Source organism: Bos mutus, chromosome 18 (genome assembly GCF_027580195.1).
Source record: "Bos mutus isolate GX-2022 chromosome 18, NWIPB_WYAK_1.1, whole genome shotgun sequence".
Classification (NCBI taxonomy): Eukaryota; Metazoa; Chordata; class Mammalia; order Artiodactyla; family Bovidae; genus Bos; species Bos mutus.
This window is the reverse complement of record NC_091634.1, coordinates 59,143,719-59,166,225: the sequence shown is the minus strand read 5'-3', so window position 1 is coordinate 59,166,225 and position 22,507 is coordinate 59,143,719. Positions and strand designations below refer to the sequence as shown.

The 22,507-nt window shown below is 39.6% G+C and overlaps 1 protein-coding gene across 1 annotated transcript in view; it reads left to right on the top strand.

The window, feature by feature from the left end:
• CNTNAP4 (contactin associated protein family member 4) overlaps positions 1 to 22,507 on the top strand; it is a 285,401-nt gene that overhangs the window by 36,103 nt on the left and 226,791 nt on the right. Inside the window, exon 2 of the mRNA XM_005894297.2 lies at positions 7,740 to 7,850. Within this exon, the coding sequence (XP_005894359.1) occupies positions 7,740 to 7,850 (111 nt within the window). The remainder of the gene's footprint in view (positions 1 to 7,739; positions 7,851 to 22,507) is intronic.

The following is a 22,507-nucleotide window of genomic DNA, read 5'->3' as shown; positions in this document are numbered from 1 at the left end:
GATGGGACTCCTTCTGAAACTGTGAAACTGGACCTGAATAATCTGTAGAACTAACTCAGGTTGGACTTACGGTTAAAGAACAATATTGTATTCTCACTTTGGGGATGAAAGCTTCCCTTGTACACAATATTTTTGAATGATGTCAGCAAAATTCCACACTTTTCCTAAATTAGTCCATTATTTCCAACTTCAACTGAATGACAATTTCAATAATACAGATTGGAATAAAGCGCTTTAAGTAAATAGATTTCTTGAAAGGAAAGGCATTCCTAACCCTCAATCTGTCAATGGAATGTTTGGATTCTAATAGGTCTAAACAGTCAACTGTTTTCGGAAACGACTGAGATGCAATGTCTCTAAAGCTCCCAGGGGAGGCCTCACTTCTGGCGTATGGAAAGTTTCTGAAGGTATTAAGCATCTTTCCTGCCTGTCCTTTTCTGCCCTGTCCTACCCTTCTGTAGTGAGTATTCCCATGGGAAACGTGATTCATCAGGAGGCATGCAACTGATTTCAGCAGGTCTTCCAAATAACAGAGAAAGTTGTTTTACTCAGTGGCAACTAAGCTGAATGTTACTGAAAATCAGCCTTATTTTTGCAAGTATACTTTAGATTACCAGTTTCAACAATGTGTGCCTCAGAACAGCAGCTCTGTGACTTTGGGTAAATCGTCTAACTACTGTGTCCCTTCCTCCTCAATCGTACAATGGAATTAATAGTATCAAATGGTATAAGGTATTTGTCAGTATTTAATACACATACAGCACCAAGAACATAAGCAGCCAATAACATACACCTATTATCTTAGTACAGATTGTATTGCACAGAGATTAAGAAAATTGATTTACTTTTATTAAAACCTGAACAGCTTTTACTTATAGAAATTATGAAATAAAGCCCTTTGTAAAATTAAATTAAATTACTATCAATTAAGCTATATTAAAATGCTTTCAATATAGCTTGCATCTGTATTTGTAAGAGGCTATTGAGTATATTCATATACACAATTTTCCAGAGATCTAATTTATCATTGTCTTTTTAATGACAATGGTAAGTTCTCTCACAGTAAGGAGTAAACAGTATCTTTTCTGAGATATTGGCTTGAAAGCTGTAGGTTTGTGTGTCATTGTGCGTGTGTGTACATGCATGCACATGAAAATATTTCAACAGAAAGTAGGTAATTTTTTCCCTTAGAATGTGTGTGTGTGTGTATGTGTGCTCAGTCACTCTGTCGTGTCCAACTCTTTGAGACCCCAGGGACTGTAGCCTGCCAGGCTCCTCTGTCCATGGGGATTCTCCAGGCAAGAATACTGGAGTGGGTTGCCATGCCCCCTCCAGGGTGAATGTATATTCTAAAACAATTATGTATGTATAGTAATAAATATGTATAGATATGTATATTCTAATATAATTCTCTAAAAAAAGTGAATCAAAACAAATATATGAAAAAATTAACAAAAATTCTGTAATTACAAAAAGACAAAATAATAATAGTTATACATTATTATACATCATTAATTATTATATATTAATAATGTATAACTTAATAATTATAATTTAATGTATTAAGTTATATGTTATTATACATTATTATTATTTCTCACTATATATCAAGTTTAATGTGGAAATTCTAATATGACTATGAGAAGTTGTATAAAGAGTAATATCATTTTGAAAAAGCATAGAGTACTAACAGTGATGTTCATTTCTTCCTCTGATAGAAAAAAACACAAATTAACCAAACATACCTTGCTACCCTTTTGATTTGTAGAAGCCTCCCCCTTGATGACAGTGTTTTTAAATTTCACTGGTGACTGAAGTCTTCCACGCTCTCCTGTGCCCCTTCCCTGGTGGCTCAGTGGTAAAGAATCCTACCAATGCAACAGATGCAGGTTCGATCCTGGGTCAGGAAGATCCTCTGGAGAAGGAAATGGCAACCCGCTCCAGTATTCTAGCCTGGGAAATCCCATGGACAGAGGAGCCTGGTGGGCTATAGTCCATGGTGTCATCAAGAGTTGGACATGACTGAGCATGTCCACATGTAAGTAATGCCATACAATATTTGTCCCAGGGAGACTTCAAGGGTTTTCCTGGTGGCTCAGATGGTAAAGAATCTGCTGCAGTGCAGGAGACCTGGGTTCAATTCCTGGGTCGGGAAGATCCCCTGGAGAAGAGAATGGCAACCCACTACAGTATTTTTGCCTGGGAAATCCCATGGACAGAGGAGCCTGGTGGGCTACAGTTCATGGGGTCACAGAAGAGTTGGATATGACTGAGTGACTGAGCACATGAAATTATACTACATATTGTGTGTACAAGTGAAGAACATATGTCACATGTATATATAATATAAATATTATAATATATGGTAGTAAATACATGTATATTAATACATATGTAATATGTGAATATAAAAATATTTACACATAAATACATAAGTCTGTATTTCTGTGGATAAATGCCTACAGCTCTCCTCAGCTTGGAAACAGTATCCTCTCTCTTCTTCTGGCCCCTGCTAGGCTCCAGCACTTCCTCCCTCTTGTCTCATGTGGAGGCTGTGCCCTATACCAACCATTGCTTCCTTGGGCTCTAGAGGTAGTGAGATAGGGTGCTTTCAAGAAGGAGGGGGAGCCTTTGGAGGGCCATCCCCGGGGCCTACCTAAGAAGGCCATATAATAAGTCTGTGCCATCAGTTAAACTTATGATTGATGGCCAACTTAGCATTTATACAGGGTCAGCTTGTATACACTGCCGGGGTCCAGCCACAGTGGATCCAGGGAAATTCGAAGGAGAGACAGCTTCAGCGATCAGGATACGATAGCTTTAATTAAATATTAATTAGACATATGAAGAGTAATAGGATGAGGATGGCTCAGTAGGAAAATTCAGTGGAGAAAAGAGGCTGAATAACTTGGTTTACGTGGAAAGCTAGTAAAATTCCAAGGCAAGGAATTTATGTCACCTCCATAGGCCGCAGGTGTCCTCCTGTTCTCCTGAAGGAGAGGAGACACTAAGGCCTCCCCAGTCAGATCTTAGAAGCCCAGGCATAGTTAGTAGGCTTGACGAGCCTCCACGTTCCAAATAATTCAGCCAGAAGGTGAGAGAATGACATGGGGAGACCAGTCTTTTGAGGAACTGATCCCCTTTTTTATTTTTCCAGGATCTGTTTTTATACACTGAGATGTTATACAAAAGTCACGTGGGGTCAGCAGTCCTGACTTTTATTAAAGTCAGGTGCTTCATACAGATGTATACAGAGGTCTTAGGGGTGTTACATCATCTTCTGGCCAGGGGGCCTGCTGACAATTTATGACCCTTTCCTTGTGACAGCGGTCAGTCAACCAGAACACTTATTTCTCCAGGGGTGATTATTCTTAAAATAGATGCCACCTTCTGAAGGTACCAAATAAAGTTACATTCCTATAGGGTGAGGGTGTAGTGGGTTTTAATTAAGGAAAGAATTTGCTTAGCCTAGGTCCAATGTGATTAATATCAAAGGTTAATACTTATTTCTTCTATATATTCATTAATGTGTATAAGGGTAGGGGATGTGGAGACTTAGCAGTAAATATTGGCTCAACAAATGAAAAACCCTTCACCAATACAATTTCTAATCAGCCCACTATACTATACTAATAGTTTTCTAACTTCTCTAAAGAACCTGTTTTTAGAAGGTTTAAAGCATCTCATGCCTCTCACAGTTGGGAGGCTGTGAGCAATCACATGTGGCCGGACAAGCCTGTCAGGCAGGCTAGAGAACCTTCAGAGGAGTTTGTAGGTTGAAACACTCCTATCACGCCCAGGAATTATTATTAACTGGAGCTGTAAGTTAACTCCTTCTCTGAAAGAGGTGGTGGGGGACAGCCCCCCGTAAAGTCAGAGGTGTAGGTGAGAGCACAAAGTAGTAAAGTAGGCAGGCTCTGCTTTTGGGGGTGGGTGCTTGAGAATTTCCAGGGGGACTCCTGAGGCTCGATCCGGCCTTTGTGTATGTCAAGCCTCCTTCCTCATGACCTTTGCCACGGGCGGAGGTCCTCATGCTGGCTCCTGGCAGTACACTATATATACATATATATACACATACATTTTGTAATACACATATGTATATTGTAATATATGTATGTCATGCCTGTACATATATGCATTATGGTTGTAAATATAATTATATATTATATGCATAATTGTATATATATAATAAATGCATGACACTTTAGTATAACATACTGTGCTATGTATTATGCATAAGTACAAATATTGTACATATACATATTAGATGTATATAATACATTGTTACTAATATATATATACTATATGTCTGTATAGTACAGACATATAGTATATATGGGCATATATTACATATGTACTTGGTGAAGGGACCAGATATTAGGATGATCTGATGTAGTATTTAAATATCATGGTCTCATCACAAGGAGATGAGCAAATTAACCAAATTCTGTGTCTCAATTTTACCTCATCTGTAAAATAATATTAGTATCTCAAAGAAGAATGGTAAAAACTGGTAGATCCGCTGGAGAAGGGAAAGGCTACCCACTCCAGGATTCTTGGGCTTCCCTTGTGGCTCAGCTGGACAAGAATCCTCCTGCAATGCAGGAGACCTGGGTTCGATCCCAGGGTTGGGAAGATCTCCTGGAGAAGGGAAAGTCTACCCACTCCAGTATTCTGGCCTGGAGAATTCCATGGGCTGTATAGTCCATGGGGTCCCAAAGAGTCTGACAGAACTGAGCAACTTACACTTCACTTCACTCGTGTGAAACGGTTCTAAGTTCTTAGCAGAGTGCTCACTGAATGCGTGTGTTCATTATTATTAGTTCTATGTAAGGATAACTTTAGAATATTTTACTGCTAAACGAACATACCACAGATTGTGGGGAAATGTATATACTCATGCAACCACAACTCAGGCTGACAGCTGGAACTGTAGCTGACACTGAAGCCCTCGTCTATTCCCGGCTGCCCCCCAACCACCCGCCTCCCCCGCAACTCCACCCTGCCCGCCCCGCTGATCCCTTTCCCATATCACGTGTCCTTTTCCCCACAGATGGGGTAAACACCACTTCTCTTAGATTAATCGCATTCTTTTTAAGCTAAAAATAGAACAGTATTGATTCTCAATTTATAGTGGCAAAAACAAATGTGCAATAAGTGTATGCCCTCTAGAGTGATTGCACTAGAGAGTCATTTTACATCTGAAGCATTGAGTTGAATCTGCATAATTGACTGTGAATTGCAGTGAAACAGCCTAGCTTTGGGGGGGTCACATTTATACCTGAATACTGATAGTGATTCACAAGTATTATAGTTTCGGTTGACACAACACCCACACATGCACACACCCCATATATATATGTGCTCATTTGTGCACACAAACACATACGTCATAGTTTCCACAGCATACGGAAGCGTTCTGGTTGTTGCTTGAGTGTAACACTTCATGAATTGTTACGTCTTTTTATGTCTACATTTCTTAACACTTGAATTACAACTGGATCGACAGTGTCAGTACTTAAGCCGATTGATAGATGTGCAGGAAGTCTGGACCAGTTATCAGTCTGTTTTAAGAGTTAAAGAATTTAAGATGTGAAAGAAGAAAAAGTGGACTTTAAATGAAAATGAGACAATCCTAAAAAATGAATGCTATCTTTAGCAAATTCTTTTGAAAAGCATTCAAATGTGAAGTTGGTAAATTTGTACTAACCGCTTATACTTTAAACCTTTAACTTGAAGGAAAAGTGTATATTTCAAATAGCAGCACTGCAGAAAAATATTGTAGTTTGAATATTTAAGCAATAAAACTACTAGTGACGGTTAAAAAAAAACCATGTTCAAAATGCATAGACTTCACAAAATTTCAGGTGAATCTATGTAATCCTAGATGTATTTAAATTAAAATGTTCATTGTTAAATTAAGAATTGTGACAATAATCATGCATGATTTTTAATTACCAACATACGTTAAATCCTAAATATAAGAGAAATATTATCTGGTAAGAGCAAAAATGGCTACCGCTTAGTAATTATATAATATGAAAATCTAAAGACTGCATGAAATGAAGAGTTAGCTGAATAAAATGTCAACATGGGACTATTCTTACACTTTTCCTTACTGTTTGTACCTTCCGTTTTATTGGCTATGTGACATACATAATAGAATAGATAATAAGACATGTATATGTGTATTTCATATATACCCTTATATACCTATTGATATATACATGTATGTATGGGAATGTACACACACACACACACACACACCCTGCCTTCCTTCAGAAGTGACCACTGTCTTGAATTCTGAGCTTTTCATTTCTCTGTTTTTTAATAGTATTTTCCTCATCACTTATGTCCCTAAATAATGTTTTATTTAGCTTTGCTTGTTTTTAAGATTCTCAAAGCTATCAACATATATTATATGGTCTTCTATAGCCATTTTTCCATTAAAATTTGTATTTCTAAGATCGCACCTTTTTGTTTTTTCTTTTGGTGTCCGTTGGTGTAGTTCCTTTTACTGCTGTATGTTATTCCATTGTGAAAAGTACTGTGATTTATTTTTCTCTTATTTGATCAGTAAATGTTCAGATTGTCAATTTTTGCTGCTATGAGCCTTGTTGCTAGAAACTGCACACGTATCCCTGTGAACAAATACAAGAGCTGCTCTAGGTTAATGCTGCCCGCTTTCCTGATGGCACAGTTAATACTCGGATTTGTGTAACACCCTTATCCGGCGGCTCTGCCGAGGCGGACGTACCTATCAGTGGGGCGACGGGCCTCGGGAAGCAGAGGTTCAAAAAATGCAAGCTGATGATAAATTGTTTTTTTAAAAAGTAGATTCTCATGTTTACACTGCCACTGGCGGGATGTTGGGGCTTCTCTTGGCCCACATTGTCTAGACCATCTGGCGTTGTCAGATGTATTAAATCTTGCTGGCCTCCTGTCTGTGAAGTGAAAGTGAAGTCTCAGTCGTGTCCGACTCTTTGCAACCACATGGACTGTAGCCCACCAGGCTCCTCCGTCCATGGGATTTTCCAGGCAAGAATACTGGAGTGAGTTGCCATTTCCTTCTCCAGGGGATCTTCCCAACCCAGGGATCAAACCTGGGTCTCCCGTGCTGCAGGCAGACGCTTTAGGGTCTGAGCCACCAGGGAAGCTCTGTAAAATAGTATCTAATAGTAGTGTTAATTTACGCTTTGAGTTTGAGTATCATTTTAAAGTGGTTCTGTGCTGTGAACTCTCTGCTCTGGTTTTGTGTCATTTTTTCCTAGTGTGTTTTCTAACTGATTTGAAAGGAGTTTTTGTTTCTCCTTATTTTTTGTTTTGTTTCCCTTCATTTGCAAAACTACTTGTAAACTGTTCCAGGAATACTTTGTTCATGTTGTTACTTCTCTTCACTTCACCTGTCTTTTGACAGCTCTAAGTTCTTAATTTTAATGTAGTTAAATAATATACATTTATTTGTGTAAATTAGGTATACTGATGAGATATTTTTGTTTCTTAAGTAAACTGTTTCTACCTCAAAATACTATTTTGTAATTTCTATGTAGTTTTCTTTCTCCATTTCCATATTGTCCTGTCTTTAAATTCTTTTTCTCTTGTTGAGTGTTTACTATCTATAAACAGTAGGCATATTGTTAGGTTTATTTGTTTCATTTTCTTTATTTGTTTTATCTATTGAATCCAAGTAAGCTGTCAGCAGGCTACTAACCTGAATGTGGAATTTTTCCTTTTGGCAGATAATTGTGATGACCCTCTGGTGTCTACCTTGTCTCAAGCATCATTCAGCAGTTCTTCCGAGCTCTCTAGCAGTCATGGTCCTGGGTTTGCAAGGCTAAACCGAAGAGATGGTAAGTCTGCTTTTTCTGCTCTGATTGGTTCATGATGAATCTCATTCATTGTTAAGTGATACATTGTGAAAGGAAGTAAATTATAAAAGGAAGTAAATTTGTAAATAAGCAAATGGCAGAAACTGATGGGTTGTACATGACATTTGGGTTTGGTTCTGGAATGGCAAAGGGATGCACCTATTTAAATATCTTGCATCATCGTTTTAGCACCCAAAGAATTGAATTCCCTCAATCTGGTGATTTTTTAAAATGTATCTTATAAAATAAATTTTTCTTTAAAATTTTTATTTTTATTTTTAATTGAAATATAGTTGATATACTGTACAATTTTAGTTTCAGGTGTACAGTATATTGGTTTGACATTGAAATACACTTTGAAGTGATCACCATGTTAAGTCTAGTAACCAAAGATATTACAGTATTATTACCATATTCCCTATGCTGTATATTATATCCTATGACTTATTTATTTTATATATGGAATTTCTCTCACCTATATTATTCATTCCCTCAACCTTCCATTCCTTCTGTGGCAACCACCTCTTACTTTTCTGTCTCTATGGGTCTGATTTCATTTTGTTTGTTTTATAGATTCCAGATATAAGTGCAGTCATATAGTTTAGTCTTTGTCTGACTTATTTCACTTAATACCCTCTAGATTCATCTAAGTTATCACAAATGGTAAGATTTCACTTTTTAATGAAAAATAGATATTCCATTGTATATGTATATACTGCATCTTCTTCAGTGATTCATCTACAGAGGACACTTTGCTTGTTTCCATTACTTGGCTATTGTAAATAATGCCGCAGTGAACATAGGAGGGCATATATCTTTTTCATGCTTTTATTTTCTTGGGGTAAATACCCAGAAGTGAAGTTGCTGGACTTTATGGTGGCTCTGTTTTTAATTTTTGGAGGAACCTCAGTGCTGCACCAGTTAACAATTCCACCAGCAGTGCACTGGGCTCCCTTTCCTCTGCATCTTCCCTAACATTTGTTACTGATAGTCGTGATGTCGCCTTTTGGATTATAGCCATTCTGACAGGTGTGAGGTATACTTCATTGTGGTTTTTATTTGCATTTCCCTGGTGGTGAGTGATGTTGAGGCATGTTGTGGCTGGGCCCCCACTGTGAGTGAGCTGGCTGGGGGCCTGACCCCCAGCTGGCTGGCTGTGTGACCTGGGGTGCATGCCTGTTGTGGACCCACTGCTGGGTGTTGTTATCATGCGTATGTGCTCAGTTGTGTCTGACTCTTTATGACCCCAGCACTGTATCCCGCCAGGCTCCTCTGTCCATGGGATTTCCCAGGCAAGAATACTGGAGTGGGTTGCCATTTCCTCCTCCAGGGGATCTTCCTGACCCAGGGATTGAACCCTCATCTCTTGCATCTCCTGTATTGGCAGGTGGATTCTTCACCACTGTGCCACCTGAGAAGCCTGGATGGTGGTGCTTCCTGGCACTAGTAGGCTCAGGAGAGGATTCCAAAATGGCACTTGCCACTGCTGGTGTCAGCCCAGGAGAAGGAGATTCCACAAATAGCCATCAGTGTCTCATTACCGAGGGGAGTCTCAACTGCCTCTTGTCTCTGTGGAAGGCTCTGCAAGGGCATTAACCGAGTCTGACCCAGGTGCCTTTCAAATGACTGCCTCTCCACTGGGACTTTGCATATGTGAGACTTTGCACACATCCTTTAAGAGTGCAGTCTGTGTTGTCCATAGCCCTCTGGCTCTTCCAAACATGCCCTGTTCCTTTTCAAAGCTCGACTTCTGGGGCCTCATCTTTTCTGTGCAGGATTCCTGGGCTGAGAGCCCTATATGTGGCTTGGACAGCATGCCCCTTATTGAGGACCTCTGTGACTATGATTTCCCTCGTGTTTGTGGGTCACTGATTCTGGGCTGGGGGTCCTGACTAGATTGCATCTCTGTCCTTCTTGCCTGTCTTCTTGTTGCTTTTTCTTTATGCTTTTAGTTATGTAAAATCTTTTCTGCTTGTCTTCAGGTCATTCTCATAGATAGTTAGCTTTCTAAGTAGTTAATTTTGATGCACACATGGAAGGAGGTGGGTTCAGAGTTTCCCTACTCCTCCATCTTGATCCTAAAATATACTTTTCTACAACAATATACAATCATTATGTATACAGTAGCCATGAAAATGTAACTGATCCTCTGTTTTAAGATAAGAAGGAAGTTTGCAAGAAGTGATTTTAAAAGTTGCTAATTATATATGAAAGCATTCCCCCTAAGATCAGGAACAAGACAAGGGTGTCCACTTTATTTAAGAGTGTCCTATTATTTAATAGGGTGTCCACTATTATTCAACATAGTTCTGGAAGTCCTAGCTACAGCAATCAGAGAAGAAAAAGAAATTAAAGGAATCCAGATTGGAAAAGAAGAAATAAAGCCCTCACTGCAGATGATATGATACTGTACATAGAAAACCCTAAAGATAGTATCAGAAAATTACTAGAGCTAATCAGTGAATTTAGCAAAATTGCAGGATACAAAATCAATGCACAGAAATCACTTGCATTTCTATATACTAACAATGAAGAATCAGAAAGAGAAACTAAGGCGTCAATCCCATTCACCATTGCAACAAAAAGAATTAAATATCTAGGAAAAAACTTACCTAAGGAGAAAAAAGAACTGTACACAGAAAATAATAAGACACTAATGAAAAAAATCAAAGATGACAGAAACAGATGGAGAGATATTCCATGTTCCTGGGTAGGAAGAATTAATATTGTGGAAATGACGAGACTACCAAGTGCAATCTACAGATTCAGTGTGATCCCTATCAAATTACCAATGACAATTTTCACAGAACTAGAACAAAAAAATTAACAATTCATATGGAAACACAAAAGACCCTGGATAGCCAAAGCAGTCTTGAGAAAGAAGACTGAAACTGGAGGAATCAACCTTCCTGACTTCAGATTATACTACAAAGCTACAGTCATCAAGACAGTATGGTACTGGCACAAAAACAGAAATATAGACCAATGGAACAAGATAGAAATCCCAGAAATAAACCCAGGCACCTTTGGGTACCTTATTTTTGACAAAGGAGGCAAGAATATACAATGGGGCAAAGACAGCCTCTTCAATAAATGGTGCTGGGAAAACTGGACAGCTACATGTAAAAGAATGAAATTAGAACACTTCCTAACAACATACACAAAGATACACTCAAAATGGATTTAAGACCTAAATGAAAGACCAGAAACTATAAACCCTTAGAGGAAAACATAGGCAGAACACTCGATGACATAAAGCAAGATCCTCTGTGACCCACCTCCTAGAGTAATGGAAATAAAACCAAAAGTAAACAAGTGGGACCTGATTAAACTTAAAAGCTTTTGCACAGCGAAGGAAACTATAACCAAGGTGAAAAGACAACCCTCAGAATGGGAGAAAATAATAGCAAATGAAACAACTGACAAAAGATTAATTTCCAAAATATACAAGCAGCTCATTCAACTCAATACCAGAAAAACAAACAACCCAATCAAAAAGTGGGAAAAAGACCTAAACAGACATTTCTCCAAAGAAGACATACAAATGGCTAACAAATACATTAAAAGATGCTCAACATCACTCATTATTACAGAAATGCAAATCAAAACTATCACCTCACACCAGTCTGATATCACCTCACACTGGTGAGATATGATGTCACACTGGTCAGAATGGCCATCAACAAAAAGTCTACAAACAATAAATGCTGGAGAGGGTGTGGAGAAAAGGGAATGCTCTTGTGCTCTTGGTGGGAATGTAAATTGATACAACCACTGTGGAAGATAATATAGAGATTCCTTAAAAAACTGGGAATAAAAGCACCGTATGACCCAGCAATCCCACTCCTAGGCATATACCCTGAGGAAACCAAAATTGAAAGAGACATATGTATCCCATTGTTCATCGCAGCACTATTCACAATAGCTACAACACGGAAGCAACCTAGATGTCCATCAACAGATGGATAGATAAAAAAGTTGTGGTACGTATACACAATGGAATATCACTCAGCCATAAACAGGAACGCCTTTGAGTCAGTTCTAATGAGGTGGATGAACCTAGAACCTATTATACAGAGTGAAGTAAGTCAGAAAGAGAAAGATAAATATTGCATTCTAATGCATATATATGGAATCTAGAAAAATGGTACTGAAGAATTTATTTACAGGGCAGCAGTGGAGAAACAGACATAGAGAATAGACTTATGGACATGGTGAGAGCGGGGAAGAGAGGGTGAGATGTTGGAAAGAGTAACACGGAAACTTACATTGCCATATGTAAAATAGAGAGCCAATGGGAATTTGCTGTATGGCTCAGGAAACTCAAACAGGGGCTCTGTATCAACCTAGAGGGGTGAGATGGGGAGGGAGATGGGAGGGAGGGTCAAAACGGAGGGGATATATGTGTACCCACGGCATCCGGTCCCATCACTTCATGGGAAATAGATGGGGAAACAGTGGAAACAGTGTCAGACTTTATTTTTCTGGGCTCCAAAATCACTGCAGATGGTGACTGCAGTCATGAAATTAAAAGACGCTTACTCCTTGGAAGGAAAGTTATAACCAACCTAGATAGCATATTCAAAAGCAGAGACATTACTTTGCCAACAAAGGTCTGTCTAGTCAAGGCTATGGTTTTTCCTGTGGTCATGTATGGATGTGAGTGTTGGACTGTGAAGAAGGCTGAGCGCCGAAGAATTGATGCTTTTGAACTGTGGTGTTGGAGAAGACTCTTGAGAGTCCCTTGGACTGCAAGGAGATCCAACCAGTCCATTCTGAAGGAGATCAGCCCTGGGATTTCTTTGGAAGGAATGATGCTAAAGCTGAAACTCCAATACTTTGGCTACCTCATGAGAAGAGTTGACTCATTGGAAAAGGCTCTGATGCTGGGAGGGATTGGGGGCAGGAGGAGAAGGGGACGATGGAGGATGAGATGGCTGGATGGCATCACTGACTCGATGGACATGAGTCTGAGTGAACTCCGGGAGTTGGTGATGGACAGGGAGGCCTGGCGTGGTGCAATTCATGGGGTCGCAAAGAGTCGGACACGACTGAGCGACTGATCTGATCTGATGACTGATTCATGTTGAGGTTTGACAGAAAACAACAAAATCTGTAAAGCAATTATCCTTCAATAAAAAAGTTGCTAGTTGTTTAAAAATAGTCACCCCTAAATTTATTTAATTCTCAATGTGAATGACATGGTTTTCTCTTCTGTTGAGGAATGGGAAGTTAATAAGATTTCATGCTCATTTGGGAATACTTAGTTCATATTGTTGACTGTCTCTTAGGTAGGTTGTGTTTGATTGCTTCAGTATGTTTCAAGAAAAGTGCATATAATTAAATGGCAACTTACTGTAGAAATAAGGGAATTTCAAAACTCTATGGACTTAAAGACAGAGTATCATTGTTATCCCTTCCTATATACTAAGACAAAACCCATCTGCTCATGCATTCTATGGAAAAAGAATTAGCAATACTAACCAAAAAATACTATTAAGAAGCATAAAAAGACATCAACATCATATATTAGTAAAACTGTGATTCAGTCATTTCTTATTCCCTTCTCACATGCTGTATCAGCCACATCTTTTTTTCAGCTTTTAGTTATTCTAGTGAGTATATAGTGAAAGTGAAAGTTGCTCAGTTGTGTCTGACTCTTTGCGACCCCATGGACTAAACAATCCCTGGAATTCTCCAGCCAGAATACTGGAGTCGGTAGCCTTTCTCTTCTCCAGGGGAATCTTCCTGACCCAGGGATTGAACTGGGGTCTCCTGCATTGCAGGCAGGTTCTTTACCAACTAAGCTATAGGAACCCTATGGGTATATAATGGCTTCTTATATTGTGGGTTTTACAAATTAATTAATTATTATTTATTTTTGGCCACACTGGGTCTTTGTTGCTGCACACAGGCTTTCTCTGGTTGTAGAAAGCGGCATCTCCTCTCTAGCTGCAACGTGTGGGCTGCTCGCTGTGGTGGCTTCTCTCGGTGCAGAGCACAGGCTGCAGAGCACGGGCTCAGTCGTTTCTGTGCACGGGCTTAGCTGCCGCACCGCATGTGGATCTTCCCGGACCAGGGATTGAACATTGTGTGTCCCCTGCATTGGCAGGCGGAGTTTTAACTGCTGGACCACCAGGGAAGCCCTCAGCCACTTCTAAGTTTACTGGTTGGTCTTATTCTTTGTGCTGTTGTTTAATGTTTGAGTACATTGAACACTGGACAGAACAAATGGATTGTGTGTTTGTGTGTTTTGCTATATGATAAGTGTTATAACTACCTAATGCTGCAGCGTGAGTTTGAGTTTATTCAAAAGATTTTATCTGATATTATTTGATACATTCTTCTATGTGTGTTTCTTTTTTATTGGGTGCAGTTGCCATAACTTTGTGTGTTTCTTAGTGTGAGACTGTCATTGGGGAGTAATAACTGAGATCCTTGTATTACTCAGTTTACAAGGAGAACGTTGTGGGCTTTGAATACTTTTGTGTAGATAATTCTTGCTGTTACTTTTATTTGCCTTATAGTGAAAGTTACTGTCACATTGGACTATTTCTCTTGTTTTCAGTTCTGAATCCCTTACTACAGGCAAGTGGGCTTTCCTCGCCACTAAGGGAGTTGGTCCAGATTCTGAGCCAGTGGTCCCTCCTGTGAGAATGCTGCCATCAAAACAGTGACCTTAGAATGAAGTTTCTATCTTGTACTTCTTTTTAAAAGTAAAGCAGTTTAACATTTACCACCACTCCATTTGAGTAATAAAACATTTCATAGGATTGGCCCATGAAAAGAGATGCAAAATTTAATGTAACTACTTATCTTTATTTCATTTGTTGGGGTTCAAGAAATCATACACATTCTCTCTATGTGTGTGTGTGTGTATATATATACATATATATGATGTGTTATTTGTTGAATCAAATCATATTTTTTCATTAATTTATATACTCATCAGGAATCTCCATCAGTAGGACTCATTTTCATTCTCAGTTCGTTTCTATGGCTCTTGGTAAAACACAATATTAAACTTCATGAATCTCATTTGCATGTTAATGAAATAGAGAAACAAAACAGGATCATTTTAATTATCTTTTGCTGGTTGTCAGCCTACTTGATTACATTTTTTCTTTTTTATTTCGTTTTTCTTTTTTTTTCCTATTAATTACATGAAGTGCTCACAAAGGAATGTCAGATTTTGAGTGATTTATTAAAGGCTATATATTATACTAGTATGGCAACATTCCTTGTCGTATTTAAATCAGGCTATGGAAGGGTGTCCAGCTAAGTCGGCAAGTAACGTATAAATTAAGTCAGCTAATAAAGATCCTAGTATCCTAGAAACCCAGATGGAGTGACCTCTTTGCTATGGAGTCTAGAAAACTTAGGGCTAAAGAACAGACAAGCAAGAAATGAGAAATCAAGCTCAACAACCCACAGCGTTCCATCTAAGATAAGTAAGAAGCGCTCTGGGTAACACTGTGATAATGACTAGGCCCTGTAATGGGGAAAAGAGATCAGCAAAAGACTACTATTAAATGGAATTATTCCATTTCTACCAGTAGGGAAGAAGAAAAATGTACTTTTATTGAGGTCTGTTAATTTAATCTTGCCACTTAATTCTATTGTGAGTTGAAATGTGTCCTTCAAAAGAATGTGTTCACTTCTTAACCCTGATTCCTATGAATGTGACCTTCTTTAGACTTAGAGTCTTTGTGGATGTAATCAGGATCAGGTCATAATGGACTAGTGCGTGTGCGTGCTCAGTCGTGCCTGACTCTTTGTGACCCCATGGACTGTAGCCCACCAGGCTCCTCTGTCCATGGGATTCTCCAGGCAAGAATACTGGAGTGGGTTGCCATGCCCTTCTCCAGGGATCGAACCGGTATCTCCTGGGTCTTCTGCAGTACAGATGGATTCTTTACCACTGAGCCACCAGGATTAGGCTGAACCCTAAATCGAACGACTTGCAAAGAGTTGGACATGATTTAGCAACTGAACAACAGCAACAAGAATCCAATGACGGGTGTTCTTCTAAAGGAAAAGAGATCTACAGGGACACAGAGACAGAGGGAAGAAGTCCCTGAGAAGACAGAAGCAGAAATTGGGACAACATAGCTGCTGCTGCTGCTGCTGCTAAGTCACTTCAGTCGTGTCCGACTCTGTGCGACCCCATAGACGGGGGCCCACCAGGCTCCCCCGTCCCTGGGATTCTCCAGGCAAGAACACTGGAGCAGGTTGCCATTTCCTTCTCCAATGCATGAAAGTGAAAAGTGAAAGGGAAGTCGCTCAGTCGTGTCCGACTCTTAGCGACCCCATGGACTGCAGCCCACCAGGCTCCTCCGTCAATGGGATTCTCCAGGCAAGAGTACTGGAGTGGGGTGCCATTGCCTTCTCCGGACGACATAGCAACAAACCAAGAAATATCAAGTATTGCCAGCAAACTCCAGCGGGGAGGGTTTTTCTTTGAAGCCAGCAGAGGGAGCATGGCCCTGCTGACGCCTGTTTTGGACTTCTAACCTCCAAAGCTGTGAGAGAGTTAATTTTATTCCTTAAAAGCTGTGCACCTAGTGATACTTCGTTATAGCAGCCTGGGAGGCTGGTACAAGCGCCCTGAGGAGATGATGTCTTCTCCATGTTTCTTTTGCACTGGAAGATGCTTCTCGATTTGAACCTGACAGATTTCACAGCTCAGAGACGTGTGATCCAAACTTAACCCTAAACCACACAAACAAACAAACACTAATCACTACTTTATTGGCTCTGTAATGGAATCTCATCTCTGCCCTTATATACTATTCCCATTGTTACAGTTTCTGTAGGTTGAGTTACTAATACATTTGGCACCTGAAAATTTTGCCATCATCAGTGTATGGTTCAGACGGGTTCTAGTGTGCCATTCAGTGGTCCACGTGTGTTCTTAGGACAGGATATAAAGAGGTCTATGTATAGAACTGTTTCTGAAGTTGCAGTAGAGTCTAAATGAATGTTTTTGTTTTCATGTACTTGGGAAACCTTGGAAATGGGTTATAGCAAACTGAGGTGCTTGTCTAAGGCTTCCCGGGTGGCTCAGTGGTCAAGAATCCACCTGCCAATACAAGAGATCCAGAAGACGTGGGTTTGATTCCTGGATCAGGAAGATCCCCTAGAGGAAATGGCAACCCACTCCAATATTCCTGTGTGGAAAATCCCATGGACAGAGGAGCCTGGCAGGTTACAGTTAATGGGGTCATAAAGAGTCAGACACAACTTAGTGACTGAGCATGCGCTTGTAAAAGCAGTAAATAAAATGACTGTACAGAGCAAAAATAGAATATTTGTATGTGTGAATGTAAACAGGAGTATGTACAGCAGGTTGCCCCCATACATAACAAATACTGTGAGTTTCCTCTCATCTATTCTGTAAGATCAAAATATTTCCTCTTTTGCTAGAAAGTGGAATATTTGTCTCTATTTTCCCATTGTCTGTTTATCCACAGCTGAACCCTTCTCCTCTAAATGCTTGTAAAGCAGTGCTTTCTTCATGCCTGTAGGGTTTGCTGTTAAAACCAAGCGTCTATCTGTAGAGAAATGAGCATATTTAGTTAGTGGACAGAGGGAACTCTGATTCTGGATGTACCTCTAGTGGGAAAAATGACAACATTCTATACAGAATTATTTGGCAGTTCATACTGCTCTAAATCATTGTGCTTGTTTGCGTGTAACTATTATGCTTGCATTAAAATCCCATAGATAAATTCCCAAGGTATGCCTGGTGCATGTCACTTGCTTGAGGACAGTTGAGGTGAATGCTTCTGGTTGTTAAGCATATTGCATAATATCATTTATAATGCTCACATTTAAAATGAAAATATACTTGATAGCCAATTCCTTATGAGGAAAAGAATGAGAGACGAATTCTGTATGGGACTGAAAAAACTCGAGCCTCAGGAAAGGTGAGTCTCATTGGCCAGGTGGGTGCAGGTCTGAAACGTGCCTGACGGTCCCCAGGATCAGAGCTGGGGCAGGTGAGCCTCACCAACCAAGTGTAGAACATTGACTACATTGAGGACGATGTGTTCTTGGAGAGGTGGTTAAAAAACAAGAGATGTCAGCAGTTTGTTTGCTTCTGTGTCAACTGCTTCCCGCACACCCGGGATGGATGTGCCTGAGTTAGCCCTTAGCACCGAAGAGTTCCCTGAACTGCAAGGGTCCCGAGTCTCCATGCTGAGTCAGGCTGTAAGTACACAGCTCTGCATTAGCTCTGCCCTGTTTTTCTGTCTTGCCTTAACTGATCTGAGATTAGGAGATGTACAGTTCCTAGTGTTGGGATGAGAGCACTTAGCCCTGACAAACCCCCCCAAGGATTCAGATCCCTGCGCGTCACCCCTGTGGTCACAGGACACAATCTCCTCTCCAGCACACCTGAACCTCAGCCTCCTGCTCTGCTTCTCTGCTTTATACTTGCAGGGGGTCACAACATTTTAGGTGAGGGATGAACACTTAAGTGTTACTTATCTGGATCGATTCACTGTTCCTGGGTTTAAATCATTACTACTTCTTACTTTTTTTTTTTTAAAGATGGAAGAGATATTTAATCTCTATGCTTAAACTCTCTAGTTTTCTTCTGGAAGAATAGGGATAATACTGAAATGGTTTTGGGTTTATTGAAAATGATCACAGTGCTGTGGTGTGGCCACAAGAATTACTAAAGTATGGTCCCAAGAGAATTTGAACAGTTTCAGAGCATGTCCTGCCAATTAACCTCACTTCAGCAACCCTCACGGGACCAGATATATACATGAACTGTTATAAAGGTAATCTCAGAAAACTCAGGCTTCCACAAAACCTCTGGCGAAAGAGTATTTTTATTCTTGATTAATTCTAGAACAGAGCAGGGTCAAAGAATTACATTTTATGTGTTCATTATTAGCTTGAAGTAAAGATAAAATGTTCTCATACATCCTTAGTCAAAATCTGTGAACTAGGGTATTCTGGTGGTTTTATTTAAAATATTTAGCAACTGGAAGTTGGTTTAAGAAGTTAAAATAATACTAACATTTTGATAAAGGTTTGGAAAATGAAATTCTAGATCAGTTTTATGGTCACTGGTGTGTCATGTATTTATATAGATCGTGTTTTGTGTACTGGCTTTGAGAAGGTGAAATAAAGACGAGTGAATATTTACATCTAATTTATTGATAAGCCTATGTCCTCTATTCATTAAAGAATCAGAGGGTTTGCTGTCATGTCTGGGATTAATATGCAGTCACTTCCGTTCTCTCAGTTCATTTGATTTACCACCGGAGGTGATTGTCCTCCTGACCACTTGGCTCTTCCTTACTTTGGGTGTCTCTCTGTTCTGACCCTTACTCAGGAACATGCTCTACTATCTTCCGATCTCTGGCCACGGTCCTGATACTCCCTCCATCTTACCCTTTGTTGTCCTGGTCTGTCCTGTAGCACAGTTTCTTCAGCTCTAAATCGGTCTGATGATGCAATCCCAGTGAGTGTGCCACGTTCCTAAGTAATTTACAGAGATAAAAAATGCTGGTTTTGGAATCACAAAAAGTAGGTTATCATACTAAACTGTGAGTGCCCTTGGGAAAATGATATATTCTCTCTTTTTTCCCTGTAAATGTATGGAGTCAAATTTGGGGATCTCTAAATCCAGTGGCAATGTACTTTTTTTATTTGTAATATTCTGTAGGCTGTCTCTTTTCCTTTTAACTCACTCTAATAATGGAGATCTTCAAAGCATGTGAGTGAGTGACTTTGATGGCTTTTCAATAAGAAGGTAAGGGCAGAATCTTAAGGGAGACTGTCCTTCCAAGTCCCCTCAATTAGAAGACACAGAATGTGCCTGGCTTAGGAGGTAGTCTTCAACTGTTATAAAATATAGGAATTCAAGTGATAAATATGAGTCTATTGTAATTGACATAGTAGGCTTCCCTTGTAGCTCACTCGGTAAAGAATCTGCCTGCAGCAGGAGACCCGGGTTCAATCCCTGGGTTGGGAAGATCCTGTGGAGAAGGAAATGGCAACCCACTCCAGTATCCTTGCCTGGAAAATTTCATGGACAGAGGAGCCTGGTGGGCTGCAGTCCATGGGGTCTCAAAGAGTTGGGCACGACTGAGTGACTAACGCTTATTGTAATTGACACAGGGGCTCAAATTTAGTCACTTAAAATTTATCCATAAAGTTAAAAATTATTATTAATATATAAAATACACTTCTGTGTATATCTAATATTCTTCACTCTGTAGAGGAGGAAAATTTCACATGTTGGTACAGTGAAATAATAGTGGGTGGTGTTTGGTTGAGTTCTCCCAAAATTACACCCTGGACCAATGGTTGAGGTGCCAGTGGTTTATTAGGGGATGGTTCCCAGGAGAAAACAGCGAGGGAGTGTAGGAAGCACAATAGGAGGGAGGAGAGCACAGTTTCAAGTGAAGTCCCACACACAGCCTAATCTCCCAGGAAACTCTGGGTGGTGAAGTTTTACCTAAGGCTTTGTCTTACCTCGCATTAAGGGAACTGAGGCTAGCAAGGTGGCTGGCAGTGTAAATAATTTAGAATAGCTAGTGTCTAAGCACTAGCTTTAGACAGTATAATCAAATGCAATAAACTAGCTGGCTTAAACAATAGACATCTTTTTCTCACAGTTCTGGAAGCTGAAAAGTCCAAGATCAAGGTGTCAGCAGATTCTGTTCCTTGTTAGTAGCTCGCAGCAGCCACTTCCCCGCTGTGTGCTCACATGGCCTCTCCTTGGTGCTTGCATATTTGGGGAGGGAGAGAAAGAGCTCTCTGTCTTCCTTATAAGGTGACTAATCCCATCATGGGGGTCCCACTCTAAAGACCTCATCTAAATCTAACTGCCTCTGAAAGGTGATACCAAATATCATCACACGGGGTGGGGGGCGGGTTATGGCTTCAACATATGAGTCTGGGGGCAGGGTGGGTCACAGCCCTTAAAAGCTGCATTTCTATAAACCAGTGAACCAACTACAAAGTGTTAACTGCTTGGTGATATCTGAGGGAAACCAAGATAGCCAAGCCTTCAGGGTCAAAGATCCTGGAGAGAAAAGAAATACCATATAGTGAGCCTGACATTTTCAGCACCAAATAACAGAGCTTCAAAACATAAAAAACTGGACAGAAATAATAGGTGAAAAAAAAAATGAAACACCAAACATAGTGAGAGGTTTTTAATCTCTCTCTTTCTTGGTAGCTTATATAGGAAATATGCAAAAGACCAGTGGAAATACAGATTCTAACAACAAAGTTAACAAATTTGACAGAATATTTATGCATGTAATTTATATTTACATAATAGGTAGCATATATAAACCTCTACCTCCAACAACTGCAAAATATACATTCTTATCCAGAGTACCTAGAATATTTACTTAAATTTATTCTGGGCCATAAAAAATGCTTCAGCAAATCTCAAAGGATTTAAATCATGCAGGGTAGGTGCCCTGGGTACAGTTGAATTAATCTAGAAATCAATAATTAAAAAATACTTTAAAACCCAGAAAGGTGTGGAATTTAATTAATACGCTTCTCAAAAAGAAATCTCAGTGGAAATGAGAGAACACTTAAACTCAATGGTAACAAAATACCATAGGTCAGAATTGTGAGGTGCAACTTAGGTCAAATTGATAGCCTTAATTGCACATATTAAAGAAGAAGGAAAGCTAAATATTTATGATCCACCCATTGCTTACTTCTTTAGTTTCTCAAGAAATTAGAAAAAGAACAACAGATTAAGCCCAAAGTAAGGAAAAGAAAAGGAATAAAAGTACATTAATTAATGAAATATAAAATATGTAGTATATGTAGTATAGACAAAACCATAATAAGGATATTTTAACAAGTGTCCTGCTAATAATTGTGAAAACTTAAATGAACTGAAAAAATTATTTGAAAACCACAACCTGAAAAATTGTCCCAAAGAAATAAAATATTTCTCTGTCAGATAAAGATAGTAAATCCATAATGCACACACTCCAACAGAGAAAACTTCAGGCTAAAATGAATTCATGTGTGAATTCTTCCAGACACTTTTAAGGAAGCTACAACTCTAATCTTGCACATTCTCTTCCGGAGGACAGAAAAAAAAAAAAAAAAGTACTCCCCAACTCATTCTATGAGAGCAGCATAACCTTGATACCAAGCCATGTCAAGGACGAACAGGGAAGAAAAATTAAAAGCCACTCTCTCTCATGAATATAAATGTGAAATGCTATAAACAAAATATTAGCATATATGTGTGAAGGGGGCTTGGCTTCAGCGTGAGAATGCACCTTCTCAGCTGGAGTGCACGTGTGTTCTGAGAGCATGGTGGGCTGCACAACCAGAAAAACAGTGAAAGCAGGGCCTGGAGCTCTCTTGTCTGATCCATGCATAAGTATCTTGAGCATCTTACCTAGGAGAGGATGGAGTGGAAATGTGACAATAGCTAGCAATAGGAAGCCATCTTTTTTTTCTTTTTGAAAACAAATTTTAATTGGAGGATAATTGCTTTACATTATTGTGTTGGTTTCAGTTGTACAACAATGTGAATCAGCCAAACATATATGCCCTCCTTCTTGAACCTCCCTCCCGTTGCCCCCGCCCCATCCCACCCCTCTATGCTGTCACAGAGCATGGGGCAGAGCTCC